The sequence below is a fragment of the Athene cunicularia genome (assembly GCF_003259725.1).
Source record: "Athene cunicularia isolate RWA chromosome 11 unlocalized genomic scaffold, athCun1 chr11_part1, whole genome shotgun sequence".
Taxonomy (NCBI): Eukaryota; Metazoa; Chordata; class Aves; order Strigiformes; family Strigidae; genus Athene; species Athene cunicularia.
Genome location: NW_020799113.1, coordinates 19,622,827 through 19,643,386, shown reverse-complemented (window position 1 = coordinate 19,643,386; position 20,560 = coordinate 19,622,827). Strand labels below are relative to the sequence as shown.

General features: G+C 41.4%; 1 protein-coding gene across 2 annotated transcripts in view; it reads right to left on the bottom strand.

Annotated features, from left to right (window-relative positions):
• RANBP10 (RAN binding protein 10) overlaps positions 1–20,560 on the bottom strand; it is a 79,914-nt gene that overhangs the window by 34,506 nt on the left and 24,848 nt on the right. For both annotated transcript variants that reach the window (XM_026856856.1, XM_026856857.1), the window contains exon 3: positions 646–813. In XM_026856856.1, the coding sequence (XP_026712657.1) occupies positions 646–813 (168 nt within the window). The remainder of the gene's footprint in view (positions 1–645; positions 814–20,560) is intronic.

The window sequence follows — 20,560 nt, the reverse complement described above, 5'->3', positions numbered from 1 at the left end:
TCATCCAAGGTGTAAATGGCTACAACTTTCTATTTCAGACAAATGAGATGCAATGGATGCCTGAAAAACATCTGTAAAATATTCCTTTGGGAAAAATTTTGAAATCCGTAACTTTAGAGGAACTACTGAAACAACTGTGTAATGAACCAAATTACAGGTCAGTGCTTAAGTAAGACCTCCTACGCTGAATTAGTGTCTAGCTTTGGGAATGCTTGGGCCAATGTGTTAAGGCTTACAGATGGACAAGTCCCTTTCAAAAGTGAACACAGTGACTTTGCAGTCAGTTGAATAATACACTAAGTAAACTTCCATTACTTTATTTCCCTGTTGTCCAGCCATTAGCCATCTTATTCAACATCCCAGAGGCTGTGCAGTAGCAGAGGAAAGGAGCAGAAGCTGGGGATGCAATCTTAACCTACTTAAACAAATGGAGCAGCATAGAAATCATTTTATGTGCTGGAAGTATTTATGTTTTGGAGTCAATTTACATCTCCTGACTGCTGCTTAGTGCTCTTTTTCTCTCCCATTTCTTAAATCTTACCCACAAGTGTAGGACAAGAGTTACAACACATGCAAAGTATTAAACAGCATCAGTGAGAACAGGGCAGGAGGATCCTGTTCTTGAGAGCATCTTTCTTTACTTACCTAAACTGTGGCCATTTTTCGTGTAGAAGCAGGTGTTGTTGATAAGGTTGACACAGCAGCCGATCACATCTCCAGTGGTGAACGTAGGGCCGTAGGGCTGTCCTGTCCCCGAAGAACAGAAGGAGTGCCCATCGTCACCGTGGTACCCATAAGAATGTTTATCCCATCCTGCAGAAGACAAGACAAAAGCACAGGTCAGCAATGAAGTCAGTTTAACAGAACAACATGGTAACTACAGCTCTCAGGACACAATCTTCTTGTAGGAAATTCGAATTTTTGATTCCTACTCCTGATTCATCCCAGTATTAATTTTCACATACCAGTAACTGAAATTATTGGTCATCAATCGTAACACATCATTTGGGTTTCAACCTCATTTGTCCCTCATGAAAACTAATAAAAAGAAGAGATTGCCAAAAGTCACTTTGACAAAAACTTTTTTTGTATATAAAAAAAAAAAATTAAAACCCTGTTTCTGTTTTATCTTGCCTGTGGTGAAACAAGCTCCTCTTTGTAAAACATCTGTGCTTCCCACTAGGACAATCTTCCAGCAAAAGCATTTAATAAAATAACTCTCAGCCAACTGCAGTTTTGTCCATAAGGGCTGCTCACAAGCATAACCAAATGGCTATGAGCAACTTTTGCATTCTCACATTTACATTTCCCTTCTAACAGTTGATTAGGATATCTGTGTTCTCCTTTGGCAAGAACATCTCCCACTCTGTGAACAGCTTAAAACACAACCCTTAAACGTCAATAGGTAATTTTCAAAGTATTCGATTCTAACACTACTATCTTTTATTTCTTCTGCCATTAACACTGTACCTAGGGTTAAAGCTGGGCTCAGGGATTGCACCCTGCACACTTGCTCTTTTCTTCACCTCGCAGTAACTCTATTATTCCGAGTTCCTGATTTTGCTTTGATCTACTCCAATTCTGCTGTAAATTATTTTCTGAATTTCTTACATGTAGAAATGCCAGATAGAAGTGGTAACTTGCAAAGAAGAGAGATTAATCCATACTTTAAAAGCTGAAGTGTTCTTCAGGCAACACAATGGTCTTCTTGCCAAAGAAGGGCAACGGAGCTGGTGCAGGGTCTGGAGCACAGGTCTGATGGGGAGCGGCTCAGGGAACTGGGGGGGTTTAGTCTGGAGAAGAGGAGGCTGAGGGGAGACCTCATCGCCCTCTACAGCTCCCTGAAAGGAGGGTGCAGAGAGGGGGGATGAGTCTCTTGAACCAAGGAACCTGCGCCAGGACAAGAGGGAATGGCCTCAAGCTGCACCAGGGCAGGGTCAGGCTGGCTCTGAGGAAGGATTTCTGTGCAGAAGGGGCTGTTGGGCGTTGGAATGGGCTGCCCAGGGCAGGGGGGTAGTCCCCATCCCTGGAGTTGTTTAAGAGTAGGGTTGACCCAGCGCTGAGGGATCTGGTGGAGTTGGGAACAGTCAGTGTGAGGTTAATGGTTGGACTGGAGGAGCTTCAAGGGCTTTTCCAACCGAGATGATTCTGTGATTCTCTTTTCAGGACTCTCATCTCCCTCTTGCAGAGGAGAGGACAGTGCTCCCATGGTTGTGGCCACAGAGTGATTCAGCAAATGCCACCTGAATCTACGAACTCATGACCACCAACTTCAGTTGCCACTACTGCTCAAGATGGCTTATCCTTGCCTTTTAGGAGACCAGCTATGGCAGGTAGGGAGTCATGGAGAACAGTCCTCTTACGAGAGACCTTAAAGAAAGCATGACATATTCTGTCTTATTATAAGACTTCGAAAAGAATAAGGATTTCCTCCATCTCTTTGGAGCATTCCTATGAATTACTCAATCAAAACCACATCTCACAGAGAGATGTACTTCTACCAAAAGCCTGAGATAAACACAACATTAACAACCACCTGTGTTTTAAACAGATATGGCTGGAAACTTAGGCAGACTGTGCCAACTGAAGTAGAAGCAAAAGAAGGTACGTTCATCATCTACTGACCTTATGCTACTATGGGTAATGTAGAATTTGTTAAATGTGGAGCAATTGTTTGGGCAAAAGGACTACAGAAGAAATGTAAAGACCATAAGAGGAGAGGGATTAAAAAGTAGAAAGTGCACATCCTACAATAAGGCAAAAAAAGACTGAACACACTGCAAACCACAGAGAGGAACCCTGCAAACCCAACAACATGAGCGTACTATAAATTTAATCCCATAAAAATGGTGCTCAGCTACATGCAGTCAGGTATTTTATCATCAGTGGACCCACATGCTCAGTTTCTCAGAAAAGCATGAAACATTTGGTGCATGACCAATGCCCTCCATTTATTGCACCACACCACATGAATGCCAACAGGAAAGTGAGGGAATGAAGCAAGACTAAAACATGGCACGGTCCAAGATTTTGGACCTCAGGGCAAAGTTTGGGAGTGAAAGGCGTGAAGGACTCCTAGAAAATCCTAGTCCAGAAATGGTGAATAATTTTCTCTGATTAGTCCCGCACACCCACAGGAACAGACTGAGAAGTCCCAAGAGTCAGCTCCTTCTTCCCTCAGACCAGCTCCAAACAAGCTGCTGACAGTAGCACCAGTCCTGTTTAATATCTTCCTGAAAGACAACAGCACAGACAGCACCCTCAGCAAGCTCAAAAACGACGCCAAATCGGGTTGCCAAAAACAAAGGAGGGAATGATAGGAGCTCTAGTCTGTTGTAAATTTACCACTCCTAACTCTATCCAGTAAAAATGTCACTGAAATATTGAGTTTTTAACACTGTGCCTCTTTTCTACTATCCTTTTTTATGTTCTCTGCTGCTGGCCTGAGAAAGGCTGCCATCGCTGATCTATCATTTCAGTCTCCCCAAAACCAGGCCTATTACATGTGTGTCAGTTCAGAACTTCCCTAATGAAGCTGTTGGTTAACTTCAGATGACAACTCTAATTTATCTCCTAAACTCCTTAATAATACAATCCAAATACAAACTTCTAGCTCTTCTGCATACAAAACATTCCTGGCATTACACAGCATTTAATAAGAACTTGTCATCAGTCACATCTAAGCAGTCAGCTGCTTACACATCATGCACCAGGAAAGGCTGCCATGAGAAATGCAACAGCGCGTCCAACTGTGAGGACAATTTCACAAAATACTTGTGCCAGTGCAGACACTACAGGTTCTGTAGTATAAAAAAAAAAGTTCTCATTACCTCAGATAACAACTGATCCTACTGAAAAAAATCCTCCTCTCGCTCCTGTAAGACTCATGCTTCACAGTATTGGTATTTGCTGTATCACCGAAGGTGGTGATGCATGCATTGATGAGATGAACTCCAATGAGAAGTGACCGAATAAAGGTTTTGAGAACAGAGTCAAGTTTGGTATGTATTGCAACAGTGCCTGGAAAAATCTTGATTTGAATCTTACTCTCCACAGACAGCCACATATCACCAGTTAAGGAAAGCTCACTCACCCAGCACTTAGCTAATGATATACAGAGTTAACTTCAACTCAAATGTTGTGTAGTGCTGAATCTGGACCTGACACAACACGTTAAACACACACAAGTGTTTAAATCTAGACTGTCAGCCTTATCAAATCACCATGGTCATCTTAACAAAACAAGCCAGATTTGTTTGAGAGAACCTACTGTACTCACCATAAACATAAGCTGAGTAGTGTTAATTATATGCCCAACCTTTAGTTATTTATTAATCAAACAATGTATCAGTATTTCTGAAATCCTGCCCAGAATAAACACAAGGGCAATGGCATATGGGTCATTCCAGCACCAGCCAACTTCAGCCAGTCTTCTGAAATTCTCTAATAATTTCAATTAAAAATAACCAGCATTTCTAAATGCCTCTAGGTGAAAGTTATCCGGGTCTATTGATTTAAATAGGATATCCCTACCTAAAGTGTGTGACATTATCTTGGATTACCAGCAGGGTGGGGAGTAACTTATCACATGTATTTTGCAAATACATCCTCCAACTTCTCCAAATAAAAAAATACTTGCTGAAAACTTGTGACTTTTTTGCATCATTAACAATTTACTATCGCCACCTAGTAACAGGTCTATGATATTACAACTTTTTCTTTGACTCCTATGACACTAGTCATGCCTCCAGTTCCTCAACAGCTTCTTCCTCTACAAAATCTAACACTAACAAGGGCTGAATCAGACTTTCCATATGCCTTCCCCACACTTACATCTGGAAATTCTCTGGATATTTTAACTTTTGTACCACTTGTACTTAAGTAGTTCCAGAAGCCACTGTTGTGACCCAGAAGGCATAGATAAGATGTTATCTGCATGTTCTTAAAAAGGCTGGCCATATGGGGTATGGGGTCAACCCAGATAAGGATCCTCTTCAAGAAGTGAGACAGCATAAGGATCGGACATGCATGTATCATGCTCTTACTGAAGAGCATTATCACTTTCCAGCCACCTGTAGCACAGAGACCCACTGAGCCAGATGGGAAATTCTGTTTGTGTAGTACTCCTCAGAGGATTTTCTTTCCATTAAATTGTCCAATCCTCCTTAATGCATCTAAACATTCATACCATCCACTGTATCATGCAACAAGGAGCTTCACAGCATAACTGAAAGCTGCATGAAAACATGCCACCTACTACTTGTATTTGATACCCTGTAGTTCTTGCACTGGAGAAGATGGCAAACTGCATTCAGTCTCTCCAGAACATACATCATTATATAGACCTCTACAAAATACCCCATAATCATCCCTTTTCTAGACTGATGACTCCTGGCTTATTTAGCTATTCCTTGCATTTCTGACCATCACCTGAACCTTTTTTGAATTTATAATGTTGCTTTTGGGAACAGAGGTGAAGGTGCACGATGGAGAAGGAAGCAGGCTGTAGTTGTTCTCTGTACTGTTCCCTAGCCCTCTGCAAGTTAATCCTAGCATTTTCCCCTTTATTATCCTTTTTACTACTGAACTGATGTTTCCATTAAGCTATTGTAATCACTCCAAAACACATCATCACTCTTGTGACAAAGCTCTCTCTGCGCAGATTCTCATCTGCCATCTCATCACCAGTGCTCTCAGCCCCAGCTCACTCCCACAGCTCCTCTCTAGCTGCTTTCATCACCCTCAGTGGTCTACCATCCTCAACAGCTAGACCAGTCCATCCTGCACTAGTGAGGTAAAGGCAGCTGCTTCTAAAAAAACCCTGGGAGTACCCATGCACAAACAGTTTCTGACCAGTAACTCATTCCAACAAGGCTGTGGGGTTTAAATATCATCCCATTTCAATCTCTTGGTGATTGCTGACATCTGAGCAACGGACATTTCACACCTATGTGCAGTTGACCAAGTCTAAAAATTCTAAAATGCAAGTGCAGATTCCTTACAAAATTTCAGAAATCTGGACAAGATTGGAGAACATGTTTTTCTTTTTCTATATAAAGTAGATCACAGACCCCCAAAGGACCATACTCCACAGACTGAAATCTAATGGAGTGGCTGGAGAGCCTGGGTAGCACTGTTCCCTCATTCTTTATTTTCTTTCCCTATCCTCTCTTCAAAAGCACAAAATCATTTTAAAGAGAGACAGGCAGAGAACAAAAGGATGTGGCCACCTGACCCATGGCAGCGGTCAAAGCAGAACCTAAACATCCTGCCTCCTAAGTCTCCTGTTTTCACTAGAGCTCATCTTGAAAACAACTGCACTTTGAACATGCAAATACACAGGGAGAACCAATTTGCAGGTAGGACCTCAGCAGCTACTGAACAAAAAGAAGTTAAAACGATATCCCTTTGAATTGAACACTTCAACCCCCTAACCCAAAATATATGTATAGTATTTATTAAAAACTAGGCAGATTAATATCTCAGACTGTGCAATCAGAGAATTGGAAAAAAGAAAAAAGAAAAACCATGAGTAGGGCTTGGGAGGGCATTTTTATATGTTCAGTACCAAATTGAAGTTGTGTTTGGCCTGCTAACAAGAAAAAGCAGATACACTGATCCTCCTGGCTAAGTATCTTGATCCCAACACACATCAAAAAAAAACCCAAAAAAACCCAGCAAGTTCTATTGCTGTTGCTTGATAAACAGGCCAGAATTATGCAATGCCAGACCACGTGGCAGAAAAGACTTGAGTTACTTCAGGACACAGTTACAACTTAACTCACTTAAGAGTGAGCACTGGAGTTAGATGAAGTGTGCTGCTAGTAACCCTAATTATCCTACATCCATTCCTGCTCAACCCCACCTCGCCCATTCAATGTCAGTCCTGCTTCAGTCTTGACTTTTGGGACGGATCATGTGATGGGCTTAACTTCCATAGCTGAGATCAGGCTCTACTTCACAAAGCAGCAACTGGAAAGTGGCACTACTGGGCTGGGACACCATTTACCTCTTAGCACTGCCTTTCAGCTTTCCACTTCAAGAGAGCCAGCAATGTACACAGAACTTCTGGTAGGCACTGGGTAAAACTGGCATCAGAGCTACATCCCACATCTAGGGACATCACAGGGTCTGAATATGCTGCTCAAACACGGAAGCGTGTAGCATCACCACAGAGGAAACGCAATGCAGGATGCCCTAAGTACCAAGAGCAGTATCTTCATCTTGTCTTTGCTGGCCTTCGCTCCTTCCACAGCATGTGGAGAAGAAAGCAAACTGATGACATCGCCCTGCACATCAAGGTTCAAACATGCCAGACTTGCCCATGGGCACAGGAAAAGGAGGGCAACACTCACAGGGATCCATACTGAGCTCTGCTGTGACAGCATGCCAAAGACAGACGTGCAAGGCCCCAATGATCATGGAAAAGATGGTTGCTCCAGTAAATTACAGCCTCACACCTCACACTCTTCCTGCTCTGCCACTTACAGGCCTTAAAATGATGGCAGACAGATGGACTTTATCACTGACACATGGACCTTTCCCTACCCATGCACATTCCAGGGGGGAAGCATGTTCCACCGCAGCCCACTGCTCTACGCAGAACCCTTTGCAGTGTCTGCATCTTTCCAGCTTTCACCTGTATCTACTTTCTCTCCTGTATTTTGAAACACTTTTTATTTTTCTCCCCTCCCTCTTCTTGTCCAGCATTTTGACTGTGGCATTCCTCTTCTCACTCCTCTGGCCAGCAACTCTAGCTTTCCACAGCTGCCCATGCCAGGGCAAGTAGTGTACAAACACTAGCTGCAGACAGACAAGAACTTGTGTCAACACACAGAAATAAACCAAACAAGATAATTTTAATAAGATTTATTGAATCCAAAGTCCAGCAGAAACAGATGTACAAAACTTTGCTTGTATGGTGCTTGGGGAATAGGTTGTTGAGGGAGGAACCAGCTGCAGATCCCAGAGTCACTGCTGGACCATGTTCTGGCTGGAGACAGGGCCATTTCCCTGCACGGTGCTGTGCAGGCTGCTCTTGCTCAGCCAGCTATGGGTCTTTGGCAGCAGCAGAGCATGATGTCAGTGGATGGGAACGTTCATTAAACAGAGGCTGGACAGATTAATATGGTGCAGGGAGAAGTAGGATGTTGCTGTTCAGAGCTGCTTCCACAGTGTTCTGGGCAAAGCAGTCCCAGACAGGGACTAGTGGCTGAAGGGACAGGACAAAAATAAATATGAGGAATAAACCATTACCGGAGCTGGGCAGAACCCCCTCTATTCTACCATCTTTATTGCTCTACCATCCTGCAGTGGACTTGCCATTTGATGTGCCATTGGTGTATGTTAGCTCAGAGCAGTGAAAGCATGCCTTTGTCCCTAGCAAAGGGAAAGCAAAGCAAGCCCCTGTGCTCCTACAGCCTTAGAAGCTAAATGCCTGGTCAAGAAAAGCCCATTGCCCCAAGAAGCATTTGGGGTGCTGCAGCATCTCAGCTGTAGTCTTACAGCATTTATGGCAAACCACAAGAAGTTGCATAAACATCAGATGCTTGGGTGAGAGCAAGGAGGTAGCTTTGTTTTTCTTCATTCAAACATGTTTCAGAATCAGATCAACTATTAATGCTGCAACACATCTTTGTTTCCATAAGCAGCCTACAAGAATAGGTTGCTGTGGTCACTGGGCAGCTATGGTGTAGATTTGGGGTGGTGGGAATAGGAGAGGCATGGTCCTGGCACAGAACAACTGTCTAGGTACAGTCACAACACCCGTGGCAGGACAGGAATAGGACCAGGGAACGGTGTGTTTAGCATATTACAGCATCTTCCTGGCAGAACTTCAAACGGCCTGGACATCTGCCCAGAACATGTCGGGGGGGAGGGCGGGGGGGAATCCCTAAAACTAACTTATCTAGGTACATCAGGAAATGAACAGTCCTAACTAGTAACACCCAACTTTCTCCTAGCTTCTTCTGCAAGGTGGCAAAATTACTTTGAATGGAGTAGAAGCCCAGACAGTACACTACAGCACCAATGCACATACAGAAAATAAAACTACTTTACCCCCCCAGAGGACAAACTTCCTAAAGTAGGGGCTGAATGTGCTCAGGTCGCATAGTCTTTGAAGCATCACACTGAATTGTGTACAAGGCAATGGTGCAGCGCACCACAGCACAGCACACATCCCAGTGAGGGGCCGCTGTACAGTGGCCTCCCTCTCACCCCAGTTCCCAGCAGATCAAGCAGATTCATCCAAGGTCAATTTGGCCCCTGCAGAGCAACACCAGATGATGCTAATCAAAGAGCACTGGACTCTTGGCAGGCCTGGCTGTAGGTTTGGCTCAAAAGCTATTCCATGTTTTTGAACTTGCAACTGTAAAGAGAGACAAAGCTCAGACCAAATCCTCATGGCAGAAGGACGTAAGTGTGGCAAGCATCCAAAAGGAGAGGAAAAAAGATTAAAAAAAAAAAAAAATCATCACAGCATCTCTCATATTAACAGAGAACAGGAACAAAAGGACACAGTGATCCAAAGATCAAAAAGACTATTAGATAAACAGCGAAAAAGGCCTGCAAAAGTCTGGGAGATCCAGCAGACTGTGGGTGCTAACAAGCACTGCCTGATCCACCACAGAGGCTATAAGTGGAAAGTAACACTAAGATTTCCTTTTTAACAATATTGATCTGGCATGGCAATTTTTAGACCAGGTCAGCAGCTCCTGCTATTTGATAGCTACTGCATGTTAACTAGCCCTCAAAACAATATCAAACCAGAGTCTACACTTAATTATATGAAGTGATGCTACCCATTGACTCAGAGAGAAAAAACAAAACCCGAAGGCTCTGGATGGCTTCAGAACGGGTAATACCTTGTCAAAAGTAATGGTCTGTTCCACCTGCCCCAGAGATCTGTTAATGAATCCATTTCATTACTACTTAGCATGCACCTCACCACAGAATACAGTAATCAAGATAAAAATCCTACTCCCTTGAAAGAATAAAGATGGCAAGCCCTCGTAACTTACAAGCTTGATGCATCATCTTCTGCCAGATTCAGACCATGATCTGGTCTTCCCTACACCAGAGAGGTCAAGATGTGCTACAAGCCATACACAGCCTCATACATACAGACCACAACATGGTTAAAGAACAATTACAAAACAGATTGGCTCTATCTACAAAGGCAAGGCTCAAAAAACACTCTAGCATGATCAGGTCACCACTGTACTATTATATCTATTATATTCCCTGACACACTACACTGGAGGGGGTGGGGAGAAGAGCAAGGGTGCAAAACAATGTAGGACAGGGATTAAAAAGTCAGATGAGGAGTTTTGCCATTTATCTATTAAGTAGCAGGAGCAAAGAACAAGTTGGATACAAAAGCTTATCACACACACAGGCTTCAAATCTCATCATACTAAATAATTCACGTGTTCATTTATAGGCCAACTTTTCAACTTTTAGTTGATGAGCAAGAACATCTTTATAAAATATTAAGTCACCTTCAGGAACATCTTGCAAGGTAATGGGCAAGAGTCATTTGATAGAGACACTGAGGCAGAGCAGTTATATGACTCAGCCAAAAGTGATGTTAGAGCTCACTGTGTAATGCAGGGGGCCAGCATCGAGCTACTATTAAAAACAATCCTTAAAATGGTATTTAATGAGGTAAGAAATTAATGAACAAAAAAATATTTATATAAACATGAGACTTTATGGAGAGAGAAGTCTTCCAGAAGAAGTGCATCTCATGATGCTAAGGGATTACAACAAGGCCCTCTAGATTCTAAACCGAGGTTCCTTAAATAGTTTCCACAATTAAAGCAAAGCAACAGAGTTTTCTAAAGAGTATCATGTTTATCCATCAGTAAAAATTGCTGCTATCCATCAGTTTGAGTTGTAGTGAAATTTAGCTTTGTGTTGATTTTGCTTTTTCACTGAAAGGGTCAAGTAATAGGTTCAGCCTCTATAAAGATTTTTTTTTTTTTTTAATCTGAAAATCAAGCAGTGTTGATTACATCTCCTGTTGACAGCTCAATTGCTGTCTCTAATTTGCTAGTCAACTCTTAACTGTCACTATTATTATCTGGATCATCCATAATCTGTGCTACAGCTGGAGATGCAAGCTGGGATATTGGTAAAGACCAAATCACAAACCCCACTATGCAATGCTGTCTATGCTCTGCTTCGTAAACTTTGGTTTTACATGGTACAAAACCAACACAACCTGCTGGATGACAGAGAGCTCTGCGCAAAGGCAAGCTCCAGTGTACCCACATCATACGTTCCTGGGAACATGTTGCATTGGAAAAGAGTGCTGAACTTCCATGAGGAGCCAGCCCATCTCCAAAAGAGTTACCGCACAGAAATCAGGACATGGAAATGCACAAGGACAGCCATACCTCCTGAGTAAGAATCACTTACCCACACTGATACCTGAACACTTAACAGCTGGTGGAAACACTTTCTTTGATTAGTCTTCCAAGGCCAGGGTTATTGCCTTGAAATACCAATTCACAGTTTTGTTCAGCTTGAATGATGTGGCTAAGCACTCTCCCAAGTATTCCAGGGTGAAGCATGGTTACTGAAAGCTCAGCTTTTGGTCTATCTCCTCCATTCAAACCTGAAGTCTGTGTGCCCAAAAGCTAGTCTAATCAAAAAGACTAAAAGAAACAATAAAATAAAATAAAACCAACACCTCCCTAAAAACCTGACCAAATGGCTGGCAGCAGTTTTTCTGGCTGCAGACAGGGCAATCAATGTAATAAATACAAGCAAACAAATGAACTGAAGCGGGTCCGAAGGGGAAAAAAAGTTCTACTTTATACAATCCTAATTTTCACATAGCTAGCCATAAATAAAACATGACATTAAATTTAACCTTAATTCAGAAGGTTATTCACTTCAATTCTGTGGTTCAGGGGCTGGTTTTGTTAGTCAGATGTGTTCAGAGCTGAAGAAAGTATCAGATCTGACCCCACTTGAAGACCTGATCGCCACCACCTTGGTGTCGCTCTTCATCAAGTATCACGCAGCATACTAAAACATCTGTCCAACTCCTCCAAGCCATGCCAGCTCACCCAGTATCAGCTCTTAACAGAAGGCTCATGTTTTAAAACATGTCCCACCTAAACAATTTGTATCTAGCTATGTGCAAGATAACCTAATGAGGGGAGGCACACCTAAGGAGCAGAGCACAGGAGTGCATGAGGACAGCAGCTTTGTCAGCCATGAGGGTAAAGAAATTACACATGCTTCCAGGTACAAATAAAACAGTCAGTTCAGCATTTCTTATTTTGCTTGTTCTTGACAGCTTACAAAAACTGTGAGAGTCCATCCACTATAAACTACAGATCCTAGACACCACACTTGAGCACCACGACTCCAAAAACCAAGACATTTTGGGAAGAAAAAGGGTTCCATACATTAACATACAAATTTGTGCATTTCTTGCAATTCCTGCACAGTATGTTCATAGTGAAAATTGGTTAAGGATCTACCCAATAGGATAGCTTAAGGTTCCTTAGCTAGACTCCTTCATGACCCTATGACTTCCCTTCTGCAGGTGGTGTAGATATCAGGCTCTTTTTCCAGTGCTGATTATGGGTAAACAAGACATAAGCTGACCACCTTTGCCAGCTTCTCTTTAAAAGTTGTTTCCTCAGATAAGGCCAACCACATGCAAGACACCACGCTCAGACAAAGGAGAGGAAGCAAAGATAAATGCTACTACATGCCTGAAGACCAATAATCTTTGCTTGCAACTACTGATGTCAAGAGAACATATGCATTTTAAAAGAATGGCTGATCTGAATTCAAGTTATTCAAACACACTAACAACATAATCTAATTTAAAATACCAATTCACATAACTCAACCTAAATTTTATAATAAAACCATCACAACCATCCTTGTACACAAATTCAGTCCACAACCTTCCCCTCCTGTACCACAATGCACCCACACACATTACACCTAGTTAATTCTTTTAATTGTATATTGGCAAGTTTTAACTTTAGATGTCTCCAAAATTCAGATCTTGCAAATCCAAACCTTATCAGAAAGCCCGCTATTGATACGGGAAAAATTGAAGAATGTGGAAGAATGAGCTTCCAGTTCTTCTAGGAGCTGAAGATGTGATATTAATGAATTCAGAGTAAATGCACCAAATCCATTTCGATATTCAAGGTGGAATTTGCACACAAGTTCAGGCAACCTCAGCACATATAGTAGGATCTGAGAAAGCTGACCTGAAAGTGAGAAAGCTTATATGAGATGAAGACAACTGAACAATTAGGTGGAGCCTGGCAAACCTTGATTATTAGTGGATAGGTTAATTAAAACACAAGATTTATAAAGATATGTAGAACTTTTTAAAAATAAAAATCATACAATTTTGAGAAAGAACAACCTTTTTAAAGGGTGTTTACTGATCTTCAGAGAGTAGGAGCAGGAACAGAAAACAACATGAGGGTGAGTTAAGTAATGCCATGGTGCATTTAAAATTTAGTCAGGCACTGCATACACATAGAACTAAGAATGAAAATGAAAAAAGAAACAATATAAGTGAACCAGAGATGCCCAGAATAAACCCAAAATTAGTATTTCTCAGATTACTTTCCTATGATGAAATATTACATACACTGAACACGATATTGATTCCATATGGGAAAAATTCTTACAGTAAAATATGAAAGCTTAAGTTCAACAGAAATCCTTTTGTTTTATTATAAGAAGCCCAAATTTTTTACAATTTTGTATTATCTTCATTTCGACTTAAATTTTTTAAAGTTATCAGAAGCTATTTTGAAAATAGCATATGGTGCAGCACAGTAAGAGCAGATTCGAAAATAACCAGTTTCAACCAGTCTCAGGACACTTTAGTATTTTTCATTACATTTTTTTTAAATGGGGATGGGTACCTTGTATTATTTAGCCTTGTCCCATGGACTGAATAGTTACTAGTGGCTGGAGTGCACTTAACTGTGATCCTGGAGTGCATCTTTCAGTTTTGTTTAGAAGGAACAAAGGTAGCACAACTGCAGATGTAAATAGAAGTACATCAAGTGGTGACAACTAGAAGATTCACTTAAAAATATACAGCCCACTTTCAAAAATAAGAGACTCATGTAGACAAACCCAAAACACTGACTTACAAAGGCCAGAAGTCTTAAACCTATTGTAATGTGTATCTTTTTCTTGGCAGTATATGTTTATTATCAACCACTATTCCAAGCTCCACAATAACCTTCACCACCCAGATGAGCTCTCGAGAGGGGAGGAATTCCTCTAAAGATCCATTCTGAACAAATGGATCACTAACTCCAGAGTCGAACCAACACACTGACCCACTTTGCTCCCATTTCTTCCATTATACAGCACTAAAACTTGCAATTTCTAAACATACCAATAACCTCTCAGGATGCTGAAGACAGATACAAATTACATTTTTGGGTCAAAACCTAGTTAAGTCAGCAACAACAAGGCTACCCAAGTAAAGTTATTGGAGCAGTTCTCAGACTGCTTTGTCCCCTCGGATCCTACTGAACATCAGATTTTTTGCATCGCTAACTGCTCCCAAGTAACCTGCATTTAAGCAACAGGACACTTCCCTAGACACTCCAGTGCATCTTGCTCAAAATACGTTTGTAGGGTTCACTCTGCCTGGGGAGGCAGAGAAAGCAATGGTGGGATTGCAGCCCTCCTCCTGCAGCCACCCCAGTTAAGAGGCTCTTTCTGCTTTGATCTTTCACAGCCCTTTGTATTTTGGGATGATTAACAGCATCCCCCTTGATTTATTGTGAAAGAGCTTCTGGAGGCCTCTACTTCAGACCACCACTGGACTGCTCTACAATACACTTTCTTTAGAAGTAGTCACTTGCCTTTGATTTCAGGTAACTTTCTCCACTACCACCAAGACAACTTCTGTAGATGTTCTCATCCCATCATATTCCAGGGCATTAATAACCACAGCACACACATCACAGCCTCTTTAACATATCACTGCAACAAACCAGACACAGCCAGAAGGCATCTGACTCAGAAATTTCCCAAGATAGGATTCTCCTGCATCAACCATGTTTCACTTTTCCTCATTACACCCTTCCATAGCCCAGACACTGCCACTACTAGCATACAGTCCTTCCAGTAATAGCTATTAGTCCTCCTGCGTCCAGGTCCCTTTGGTCCCTTCACCATCTGGACTATAAGGTATCAGAAAGGTAACAGCAAAACCAAGCATATGCTTTCATCAACGTTTGTTTTCAATGCTTTACTATGTGATTGAATGAAACAAAGCTCAGTGCAAAAAAAAAGAAATCCAGTCAAGTTCCAATATCATCTGACTCATCACCAAAATAAATGTTATCCAGCCATCATCTTCAAGCAACTTAAAAAAAAGGTAGAGACAGATAAAAAAAACTAGAGACAGAGCCAGCCAAGCTAGCTTCAGACCAGTATGCCCTAGCAAGGTGCTTCTTCATAAAAAAAAGTCTCCATGATCAGCTGTGTAACTGTTTATTGGAGGGAATGCTCAGTCTTTAATTAAGGTTTTCAGCACATATCTTAGGTGAGAGTAATATTTGTTTCTATCAAAAGTAATCTCAGACCACTGTTACCCACACCTTTCTGTAGAATAAAGTTTCACAGACGAGTTGTTTCAACCTGCACTACCTGTCTGATCAACTGGGCAACAGAACAGATCCAAGTGAGTAACAACCACAAAATCAGGCAGTGCCCCCTGCCCATTATTACTAGCTCAATTACATGACCCAGTTCACATGCAGCCCCACAAACTGGTTTGCTAGGATAAATGAGAGGGTACCAGAAGTGTAAGCAAGTTTGTAGACAGGAACTGGCACAGCCCACTGAAGGACTGCATGTCTAACGAAGTCCTGGGGGTGTTTCTGATTTGGGGCAATTCATATTTATCCATTAAAAAACCCCAAAACAAACCAGTATCAACCCTCTATTTTCCTTAACCTGACACACAAAAATTAATAGCCATACTCTGTAATCTATGCAGGTGTTAAGTGATGTGTTTATGAAATTCCTCATGGGTACCACAGTTATCTATACACAAATCACACACCAAAATTAATATTTGGGTACTATTCAATCTGGGTTATACTTACTGCACAAATAAAATCAAATTCCTGACAAGTCAAATCTCCTGTCTAGCAAGGGGAAAGGCTTAAATGTGGAGTGGCAAAGTTGGGTCATATCTCTTCACTAAACTCCAGTTGGACATGGTATAGGTGGTATTGCCACTACTGGTCTAGCAGAAGTAACATTAACAGATCCAAACTGCCATTAAAAGTATTAAATGTTGAACCAAGTATACATTTTGGTACCACTTCAATTAAATTACTCAAGTAATCACTTTTATCCCAAAACTCCATCAAACAGTACTCAAAAGTTTCTATGGTGCTTAACCCTGAAGAGGACCCAACAAAATGCAAACAGAAAATACAAGGAAAACAGACAAGAAAAAGGTCTATAAGTAGTGATCATGTAAAAGCAAGTACTCAGACCCCTAAGAAAATCACAAAGCTTCCTTCAGCCATTCTTGACTAATCTGAGTTGTTTAACTAGAAACCTTAGTGGCCTCAAGTTCTCCATGAAGAGCCACAACACCACTAAGAACAAACCAGGGGTCAAGCAAAAGGTAAATTGAATGTCTCCATGCTTCTTTACAGCATTAAACCTTCCTTATAGATAATAACAGAGGTATGAACAGAATTCAGATTTCTTTATGGTGCTCCAAGGTTTCCTACACACTCCACAGGCGTTGACCATGAGCAAACTTTCCTTCAATCTAGCACTCACTGAACACAACATCCTGCCCTGTACCCTGATGTCAGCTCGCTCAGCCTTAACAAATTAAACCTATACTGTCAGTAGCTTGGAAGGCCACTGCTTTCTTGTCCATTTTTCCACCCATCTACCTTCCTAATGTGTCAACAAGTTGCAATAAGGATAGACTACATAATTAAAATTACATCTAAATCAAAATCAAAACTTTGATTTGCTCTATTTCCTCAACACAGCAAAGAGTAGAAGAAAAAAATACATCTAAGGTATATTTACTAAAGAGACAAGAAAGTGCAAGTACCATTGTGTAGGACTTTACTAAGACACTATATGAAAATCCCATGTGTCATTTTGGTCAACTATTTTTAAGGATAGTTCTAGAAGAGCTTTGCAGCAGGACAAATACTATAAGGTATTTTAAGACAGCTTGATCAGCTGATAAATAAACAGACATAATAGAAATTACTTCTAAAGATAGAAAAATCAAGTTGGGTGTCCAAAAAGCTGATTTAGCCAGGAGTATTTGAAAGCAAACTGAATTACTATTTGTTTGCCACATACTGTTCATATATTTAATCCCATACTTCAGGACTTTTGCTGGTTGCTCCAGAAGCCAAGGGGGAAGGCCCTTTTCCCACTTAACCATCTAGCTTCTTCCCTTTCTGCTTAAGCCTCAGAAACTGTGAAAGCCTGTCAAGGATTTTCCTTTGCCCTTGTTCCCAGTGTGGGATAAGAGCCACTTCCTGGACTTGCTCTGAATTTTAATGTTTTCTTTTACGATAGGGAGTAAGACACTGGTGCTTGTGATGCATCCAGTGGTTAGAGTTCAGAAAAGATCAGGAAGAGTTGTCACAAATCAAGAAAACATGACAAACAGGAACAGGGTAAAGAGCCAGAGATGTTTGGTTTAGAGAGAAGACCACAAAACTGATAAAAGTCTTTGTGTACGCTGCTGCAAATAGGAAAGAAAGTAATTATTCTCCACCTCCATGTGATCCAAGAGTAATGGACTTCGACTACATGGAATATTCAGCTTAGTCATCAGGAAAAGTTTCCAACACAAGGACAGTGTTGGAGGAAGTTGCTAGAAAGATAATGAAAGACTGGTTTAAACACACACCTGTCAGGCAGGACTGATGCATAATTGAATTAGCTTCAGATCAGATGATTTGGTGAGGTCTCATCTTCTATAATTATTATATTTGCCACTGGGACTAAATCCTTTAGCACAGGTCCTTCATTTGTCATTGGATCCATAGAAAGCAACAACCCAAAGCATAAGCTGATACATGGAAATGAAGTTCTTTAAACACATGTGAAATAGAAAGATCCCCTAAGCAATCACAGAAAAAAAAATAACCCACCACCAAAAAAAGACCCCAAACAAAACTGGCTGGAAGGAACACCTGGAGGTCTCTAACCAAACTTCCCACTCCTAGTAAGGTTAACTTAAAAGTTAGATCAGACCTCCTAGAGCCTTGTCCAATGGAGATTTGACCATCTCTGAGGATAGAGCCTCCATAGTAACGCATCCCCAAGTCTGACAATGAATATCTTATTTTCCATGATAACTGTCACAACTAGGGCCCACTACCTCTCTGCCTTGTACTGTGCACCTCTGAGATCTCTGCAAGCTCCTTTAGATAGCAAAAGGCTGGTAGTAGATCCCTTCTTTGCCTCCTGTAGGCTGAACAAGCCCAGTGCCTCTAGTTTCTCACTGGTTCCTACAAGACAACATCTATCCAGCCTCCCTGCTCTGGTCACCCCTGGAAGGGAGCATACCTGCCTGAAAAACCCATGTGAACATCCCTAAGGGAGAAACCAGTATCTTCTCAAAAGAACAGGCAGACAGATTCCTCAACAGCCTTGCTCCCCTGTTCGCATCTCCTCTGATAACACGCAAGACAAACTGAGAAGAAATAAAATCCTATCTATAAATGTCAACAGAAACCTATCAGCAAGAGAATGCAAAGGAAAGGAAGGGATCTCCAAACAAAGCTAAAATAGAAAGCCTGTTCATTGTGTTCATGGCTTATGGAAGAGGATGGATGGCTTTCACAGAGCAGAGGAGTATGCGGAAGTCTTCATTCCCAATGCTCATTTTTATTTTACCTACATGTCTACAGAAACAGATCACTCACAAGGACCTTTGCTGAACAGACACAGGTCAGTTGGACAAACTGTTTCTGGTTTTGCTTAAAGCATTACAGTCCCAGAAGCCAAACCCCAACACAGAGCACGTTTCTTACGCCAAATTCTGCGGTTTATCTGGCCACACTTTAATTCAAGTCCATAAAACATAATTAAATTTGAAAGCTTGTTCTTTTCACAAGGAGTTTGAAGCAGATAGTGAATAAGCCAAGCAGTATCTTTTCATCTGGAAAGTAAGGTGAAAAAATAATCAAAGTTTCATAAAACAAAACAATGGTGAGTGAAAGCTGGCACACCATTTAACATGTGCAATGCTGCATAGCAGGGCAAGTCAGTTATTAACCAGAGGGTGTTTAAAGTCTCTGAAAGTGATTGGTCAGATCCTATCTATGCTGTTTCAGAAACTGAAGCAGGGTATGCCTAAGGGTATGGTTTCACAACATTTTAGGTTGAATTAAGACCTTGCTGCTACCACAGAGAATCACCCCTCCTTCCCTCTCTGCCTGGCTGTACGTTCCTACTGGGTTACCCTCAAAGAGATAGAGTAAATGAAACGTTATCTCTCAACAGCATGAAGGACTTGAACCAATGCTGAACATCACATGTGGGGAGAATCATCTCCAGTAGGCACATATCATCCATATTAAAGAGAGGAACAGCCATCTGCTCCATTTTATGAAGGTTTAGGTGAAAACTGTAGCAAACCACCAATGCATTTTCAGCTGGGCTCAGAAAAACTTACTGGATTAAGGGCTAAATAATAACGTGGAAAAAAAAAAAAAAAAATTATTCTGATGTTACACTCAAGATGCAAAGTTAAGAGCATTACACCATAAGTACTGAAGGAACCAGCCTGCCAAAACCCCAACACAGCAGAAAAACAGGCAGGTGCCTGCCAGGCCTGAAAGCTGGCCTGGCCTGGCCAGGGAGGTGACAAGTGCCAGAGCCAGGGGCTTGCACAAGGGAAGAGGAGGGACTGTGAAGCTGTAGGTGTGGGGGAGGAAGGGTCAGGTTTCTCTCCTTTGATGACAGTGATTTAGATCAGTTCAGTTAACATGTAATTTCATCCTCAGATACCAAAATACCGAGCACACATGAAAAGAAGTTGTATCTGGGGAAAAAAGTTAATAGCCATTTCAACAAAATGTTGGTGAAGTGAGCAGACATTTCAATAAAACCCACTAGTTTAAAGCAGAATGTTTATTAGTGTTCAAAATGTCTTTTGAAACTTTAAAAAATAATCATTAAAAAAATCATCAAAATACATTAGGGTTACAGAAGTTGGTACTTCAATAAAAAACCCACAATAATTCCAGGCTTGCTGATTGAATTTCAAAGCACAGCCCACAGAAGCCTTGAGTTGAACAGACAGGGCACTCTCCTTTTAAAAGCAATCTCTGCAGTGCAGAAAGGGGTAGTTTAAGGAAATGCTCAGGTTCCTCCAACCACACTTCCAGTCTTCAGAGAAAGCTCAGCACTACCCCACAGTCAGCACCGAGCTGGGCTGAAGCCAAAATAAATTTGGCATAAAGCAGAAATGCCCCAACTTTGAACTGGATATGCCCAAAGCATTTGTTTCGGGTTGCTACTTATTTTT